Source organism: Nipponia nippon, unplaced genomic scaffold (assembly GCF_047370975.1).
Source record: "Nipponia nippon isolate SJK-2023a ecotype South Korea unplaced genomic scaffold, ASM4737097v1 scaffold_1, whole genome shotgun sequence".
Classification (NCBI taxonomy): Eukaryota; Metazoa; Chordata; class Aves; order Pelecaniformes; family Threskiornithidae; genus Nipponia; species Nipponia nippon.
Genome location: NW_028262290.1, coordinates 130,271,938 through 130,278,777, shown reverse-complemented (window position 1 = coordinate 130,278,777; position 6,840 = coordinate 130,271,938). Strand labels below are relative to the sequence as shown.

Genomic DNA, 6,840 nt, shown 5'->3' with positions numbered 1-6,840 from the left:
GTGCGTCATGCAATGGTCCAGACACCAACCACAGAAATTATACATTCATTTGGCCATTCGTCACATTCACGAGTAGGTTGAAAAGACATCGAGTCTAAAGGAAGGTTACTATGAAAATAGGAAGAGGTGAGGTCTTTTGGACGGTTATACCCTTCAGTTGAGTATAACCCAGAACAGCTTTGGGGGGGACTGGGGGGAAAGGGGAGGGGGGCAAGCACACCGGGTAAGGTTTACAAAACCTAGTGCAATTGAAGCCTTGTTTGTCACATTTAAAGAAATAGCGCTACTTTTTTTTGAGGTATCTGCTTGAGCTTAAGACGTTTACTTGATACGGTCGTCAGCTTTACCAATATAAAAGTGGATCCGGTTTGGCGAATGCGCTCACCCTGCTTAACCTGATAATCGAAACGTCATTTCTAGAAAAATCTGTAAAAAGATAAATCTCTCGGACAAAGTATTTACAAGCAACAAACTCATAGACACAAACAAAGAATACATTAAATTAAGGGGATGAAAGTCCTATAAGTCGTGTAAACACTTGCAATAGTGCATCTCTTCGTGAGGTTATGTACCCTAGATAACCTGTCTTTCACTCAGGGAAACTCAGAGGAGCGTCCTTGCAGCGGAGGAGGGAGACCCTCACAGCTCCTCCAGCAGAAGGGGGGGGGGGGGGGGGGCGAAAGAAAACCTCTTGGCACCAAGGCGGCGCCGGGACCCGGCGGCGGGGAGGCGAGCGGGCGGCGGAGCCGCCACCCCCGGGGCCGGGCGGCGGCGGGGAAGGGGGGGGGGGGCACCGGCGCGCCGGGACGTCTCGGGGAGACCGACCGAGGGACCGAGGGACCGAGATAACGGCGGTGAAGGGACGCGATTTGCGCTGGCGGGGGCGTCGCGGTGGGCGGCCGTCGGGTCTCAGTTGGAGGCAGCGAGCGTGTCCGAGGCGGAGGAGGCGGGCGAGGCGCTGCAGGGCGACGAGCAGGACTTCTCCGAGGAGTCCTCCGCCTTCTCCTCGCAGCCCGTGGGGGTGGCGGGGGAGATGGGCAGCAGCCCCTCTTTCTCCCGTTTCTTTTGCTTCATCCGCCGGTTCTGGAACCAAATCTTCACCTGCGTCTCGTTGAGCTGGAGGGAGGCGGCGATCTCCACCCGGCGGGCCCTGGTCAGGTACTTGTTGAAATGAAACTCCTTCTCCAGCTCGGTGAGCTGCTTGGTGGTGAAGTTAGTTCTGACGGTGTTGGGCTGCCCCACGAAGCCGTACTCGCCAGCCTTGCCTGCGAGGGGACATGCAGCGGTAAGTAAGCGCAAATGATTTATAGGCGACGTAATCAATATGTCCACACCGGCTAAGCGATAGGGAGCAAGAAGTTCTCAGGATAAGAGGGAAGCCCCGGCAGGGTGAGTGATGGAGTGCGAGGTGCTAAACCGGAGTCAGCCTCTAGTGTCAGAGGAAACTTGATAAGTGGTTTATGAATTACAAGAAATATGACCGCGGGAGAGGCGGAGAGGGGGAGGCAGGAATAAGCGGCGCTGGCTGCCAGCGCCGCGGGCAGACGGCTGCGGCTGCTCCCAGAGGTGCGGGCCGCCCTACCTGCCCAGCGCCCCGCGGGGCACCGCGCCGCCTTCCCCGCACCCACGGCAGAGAGAGAGAGGGAGAGAGAGAGAGGGGAGCGTCCCCCGCCCCGGCCCTCCCGCCGGCCACTGACCTGTTTTGGGTGGGTTTCTTTTCACTTTCATCCAGTCGAAGGTTTGCGCCGGCGGGGAGGTCTCGGCGGAGGGGGAGCGGGCGTTTTCCCGGTGGCCGGCGTGGAGGGGAGAGAGGGCATGGTTGTAGGTGCCCAGGGGCAGGCTCTGCTGCTCCTGCCCGTAGTGGGGAGGCACGTACTGAGCGGGGCCCCCCGCGTAGCCCTGGTGCGGGTGCGGGTGCTGCGCGGTGGCGGAGGAGGAGGAGGAGATGCTCCCCGAGTACACGGCGGGGGCGCAGGGCGGGAAGCCGCCCCCCAGCTCCGCGTCCTGCCCGAGCGGGTAGGGGCCGTACGCCGGTCCGAAGCCCTGCGCGCCGTAGCTCGGGCCGCAGCCGGGGTGCGCGTAGGACACCCCCAGGCCGCCGTGGTGCTGGTAGGCGGCGGGCTGGGCCGGGGGGTGGTGGTGGTGGTGGTGGCGGTGGGGGCTGATGGGCACCCCGCGGCCCGTCAGGAAGCGGTCCTCCCCGCTGCAGCTGCCGGCGCTGACGGCGCAGGGCTGGAAAGTTGTAATCCCGTGGTCGGGGTGGTAGGCGCGGGCGGCGCAGCCCCCCGCCTCGCCGCCCAGGACGGGGTACTCGAGGAAGGAGCTCATCCTCGCCGCGTCCCTCTGTCACGCCGCCACCGGGTCTTCAGCGTCCTGCGGGGCCGCGCCAACTTTCCCACTTCCTCCATGGGGCCGGCAGGAAAATGACACGAAGGTACAGGCAGCGGGCAGGCACGTGGGGGGCGGCAGCCAATGGCTGCGGCGCCTGCGGGACTTTCCCGGCTCCTGCCGCTGATAGATCGCCGCGTCGGGGGCATTTAAACGCCGAGCGCTCCGACGGCGCGGCACGGCGCGGCGCGGCACGGCGGGGCAGGGCGGCGGCGGCCCCCCGGGGGGCGGGGAGGGGGGGGCCGGGCCGGGATGTCGCCCCGCCGCCGCCGCCGCCGCCGCCGCCGCCGGGGTTCCGCCCGCCGGCTGCGAGGGGAAGGCAGGAGAGCCCCGGCGGCTGCGCCCGGCCCGCGGAGCCCAGCGGCCGTCCCCTCCAGGGTGAGTGCTGCTGCAGCGGGGGTGCCCCGGCGCCTCCCCTGCTGTCGGCGCTGTCAGGCTGGCGCTGGGCACCTCCGCCGCCCCTCCGTCCCCGGGCCGGGGCCGCGGGGGGGGGCGGCTGCATCCGCGGGAGGGGGCGGGGGTTGGGGGGGAGGCGAGAGCATCGGCCCTGGGGACGAGGATGAGGATGGGACCGTGGATGTGGTTGGGGATTGCTATGGGGACGGAGCTGGAAATAGGGACAGGGATGAGGATGAGGCAGAGAACAGCGATGGGGCCGAGGATATGGCTGGGGATGGGGATGGGGGTGGGATGGGGACGGGGCCGAAGGATCTCGCCGCTCCTGCCCCGCCGCAGTCCCAGCGCGACGCGACGCCAAGAGTTAAAGGGGCTTGTCCAGCCGCATCACCAGGCGGCCGCGGACATTAGCATGGAAATGAGCCGCTTTTGGGACTGACGGCCATTGTGTTCTCCCGGGCCCACCGGCCTCCCCCTGGCCCGCATCCCTGCTCCCCCCGCACCTCCGCCGGGCTCACCCGCGCCAGCCCGGGGCTGGGGTAGGGGAGGAGGAGCCGGGGGCAGGGGAACGGATGACTGGGCGGGGGCCGGCGGCCTCCGCAGCCCATCTGCTGGGTCCCCGCGGCGCCGCTGCCGCCCGCCCGCCCGCCCTGGGACCGGGCGGGGGCAAGGCTGCCCGGGGTGCCGCGGGTCGCAGCCCGGCAGCCCGGGGAGGCGGCCCGGGGCGGGGGCAGAGGAGCGGCGGGAGGCGCAGGGCCCGCCGCCCCGGCCCCTTTGTCCCTGCGCTCCGCTACCCGGGCCGGCAGTGGCGGGAGGTGGCAGATGGTCAGTGGCAGAGGCGGCCCCAGGACCCTTGGGAACCGCGCTGAGCATCGACTCAAACCTACCCCTCCCCACCCGCATGGAAAAAAAAAAAGGGTCCGTGGATAGAGAAGGAGGGAGGGCGGCGGGATGTGGGTTGCGACCTCATATTGGCTTTACGTATGCGGAAAAGGAAAGGGGAGGTGAAGGCCCAGCACCCGTCTGTCCGTCTGTCCGTCCATCCCGGGGCACCCAGCGGCCTGCGGGGAGAGGGGAGGGCACCAACACACTTCAGAGAGGCGTCCTGAGAAACGTTAACCTCGGGGACAGATGGATGGAAAGTCACCCCAGGAGGGGCTGCCCCCTCTATTTCTGCAGGTGCATTTCCAGCCGGCTCCTATGTCCCTCTGTTCTCACGCTCGGTTTTTGCTTGTTTTGAAATCCAAAAGGCTCTTCTACCCCGCCACCTCTCCCTGCTCACGAACACACGCACACACACACACAAACCCTCAAGCTCCTCCCCCCCACATGAACTACAACATCCTCTCCTAGGTGCAAAGCTCTCCTCCTGCCATTAGGTCAGCCCTTATCCCATGCCACCTCCATGGCCTCTCTACTGCCAGCCAAACCCGAAGGGCTGCTTTCTCCACCACGCGTCTATTCGTATGCCCTCAGTATTTCTATTTGTTCTGATTTACTACGCAGGCACGGATGGTTGAGGGCCCTCTGGAAAGGTTCAGTTTCTTAAACTCCAGGGGGGCAGGATGGGGGACAAGAGCAACAACACTCCAGAGGCATTCATGGCATTATACTGCACCAGTTTGGGCTATGGTTACAGCTGTAAACACATTTATTTCATTCGCGTAAACCGGTTGTGATAAATACTGCATAAGGCAGAGAAAAAAGGCAGGCCGCTGGGACCGTTTACTAATAAAAGGGCTGGCATCTTTTCAGTGCTTTTTCAGCCAGCCAAGAAAAAATGTATATTTTACTATAAATAGATCCGGTTTACCCATAAATTCCACCCAATCACAGCACCCCTCTTACAGTCTCCAGCATCCTGAAATCCTTTTTTCTCTCCCTTTTCCGTGCCATTGTCTCTTTTGTTGCATTGTCTCTCTGCGGGGCTTTGGGGGTTTGCTGCCTGTACTGTTCGTGGGGGCAACACCATGAGAAGGGCCGGAGCAGAGGGGGACCCCCCCACCCCCCTCCGCGGCCCGCCGAGGGGGAGCTGCCGCCCCTTCCCTCTGCCCGCAGGCCGGCCCGGCCCCTCCGCGCCCCTCCGCGCCCCTCCGCGGCTCCGCTCCGCCTTTCCTGCCCCGGGACTGGGGCCGAGGGGGCGATCCCGGCGCTTTAGGTTTTTCCGTGGGAGTGTACCCCCGCTGTGGCCCCAGGGCTCACCGGGAGACTCGGAGGCGACTCCTGCTCGCTGAATGCCCCCATTTATTTAAACGAAGTTTGCAAGAAGTTTAAATCTTGTAGCGTATTTTCCTCTTTTTTTTTTTTTTTAAAGCGTTGTCAGCACCCAGAAATCTGGACACAAAAGAAACCCCAACCCCTGCACGCCCATTGCAGTCCAATTTAACCCAGTGGCAGAGGAGTTAAAATGCCGGTGAGGCTGCTCGCTTTCCACAGGGACAGGGCTGGAGCCGAGAGAAGGACAAGAAGCAGGGCCGAGGTTTCGCCGCGTCCGCAGCTCAGCCAAGCTGTTGTTTTAAAAGAGCAATAAAAATGAATTATGACTAAACGCCTTCTCACTTAATGGTTTTAGACGGGGATCCCCAGCCCCGGCAAATACGTAAGAGGATTTTTATTTGTGCATGTGTTCCTGCAATTGATCTCTTTGATGACATTCTCATTCATAGAAAGAGTTTGATTTATGACTTTCGGAAGAATTGCGTTCAGCCCTTCCAGCTATAACCCACGCATCCCAGCTCCACAACGTGTTGCAGAGCTGGGAGACAACACTCCTCGCATGGACGGGCAGCAGAGCCCCGGCCACAAACCCCCGCTCAAGCCCCACTCACCCCTGTAATGTAACCACAGGCTCACACACCCGCACTCGCACACCCGCACGCCCTCACACGCACACGGGGACCCGCGATCGCACCCGCCCGGGATCCCCCGGCCCCGGAGCGGCAGAGCCCCGCTGGCATCTGTTGCTCGGTTTTAGCCCGAAGGACGGGGCTCACCCTCCGTTTCGGGGTCCGGCAACGCCACTAGCCGGGTGGCAGGGGATTTGGTGGAGATTTCTGCAAGCCCATCTTTGCTGCCGCCAGCAGAGAGTGAGGAGCCCCGAGGAAATTGTAACTTTAAAGTCAGAGTTTCCCCTTTTCGTTATCAGTCCTCCGCCCCGCAAGAAGGTTTAAACAGAAAAATATCTTCGGCTGGGCCCCCGCACCACCCCTCAAAAGGATTGAGTGAAGGGGCTGATCCCTTCCCAAATGCTTTTTTGCCCCCCCCCCCCCCGCATTTCTGCCACCCTTTTGATTTTGCAGGCGCTAACTTCTCCATTTCCTCTCCTTACAGGGCTGATTTCTTGGACCGCTCAGCACGTGAGAAGGAACCAAGCGCATTCTCTGTGAGCTCTGATATTTTTTAAGATATGTTTCCTGAAACAGCTTGCTGGCTGCTAAGTACTACTTTCTAGAAAAACAGGATTATTTAAAAAAAAAAAAAGCACCTTTCGTGTATGTAACAGGCGACTTTCTGCAGGAGATGCTTATCCTGCTGAGCCTCTCTAATGTTTTGCCTGTAACAGAGAAAGTGCTCGTTCATGCTTTTGTTACAGCTCAGCATTTCCAAGCTTTGTACCCTCACGGAGATAAGATGCTACATTTATACATTAAAAGGAAGAGATCTCCATCAAAGCTGTGAATGGGTTTAGTTTGTTTGGGTTTTGTTTTTTTTTTTCCTTGTGAGAAAGCTTGCAATAAAGAATTTGAACGTGTTTTTTCCTCTCTAATAAATGTCCGAAATTGCCAAAAGGGGAGAGCTCGTAGTCAGAACGTTGGATTTCGATTATTAGTAAATTAATAGTAGAAGGGATGGGGAGAAATACCCGTCATGGTATCAGTCTTGAAAGGAGAGAGAAAGAGAGAGGGAGAAAGAGAAAGAAAAAAGAGAAAGCTCCTTGTAGCAAACAAGAATTTATTCTACCAAAAATACTTATGACAACGCATCCTAATGCAATACAAAAATAAAAAGAAAGTGAAGATACAATTCCTATATGATCACTTTCTTACAGACCTCATA

The 6,840-nt window shown here is 59.9% G+C and overlaps 1 protein-coding gene and 1 long non-coding RNA gene across 3 annotated transcripts; one reads left to right on the top strand and one right to left on the bottom strand.

Moving 5' to 3' along the window:
• Positions 1–682: 682 nt before the first annotated feature.
• HOXA1 (homeobox A1) lies at positions 683–2,400 on the bottom strand. The gene is made up of 2 exons (XM_087753495.1): positions 1,698–2,400; positions 683–1,265 (listed from the first exon to the last, which is right to left on the bottom strand). The coding sequence occupies exons 1-2, from the start codon at positions 2,326–2,328 to the stop codon at positions 910–912; spliced, it is 987 nt and encodes a 328-aa protein (XP_087609621.1). The 5' UTR covers positions 2,329–2,400; the 3' UTR covers positions 683–909.
• Positions 2,401–2,608: 208 nt separating this feature from the next.
• Positions 2,609–6,438, top strand: LOC148057616 (uncharacterized). 2 transcript variants are annotated; one of them, XR_015703826.1, is made up of 4 exons: positions 2,609–2,766; positions 3,779–3,963; positions 5,099–5,383; positions 6,115–6,438. It is a non-coding gene; the product is annotated as an uncharacterized LOC148057616 (long non-coding RNA). The 2 variants fall into 2 exon arrangements; XR_015703835.1 differs by lacking the exon at positions 3,779–3,963.
• Positions 6,439–6,840: the final 402 nt, after the last annotated feature.

What these genes read in the sequence shown, in the direction of transcription:
- HOXA1 (XM_087753495.1), bottom strand. Translation starts at nt 2,328, where the DNA reads ATGAGCTCCTTCCTCGAGTACCCCGTCCTGGGCGGCGAGGCGGGGGGC. An exon ending in AAGAAACCCACCCAAAACAG is followed by an intron (nt 1,266 to 1,697) that starts GTCAGTGGCCGG and finishes GTCCCCTCGCAG; the next exon opens with GCAAGGCTGGCGAGTACGGC.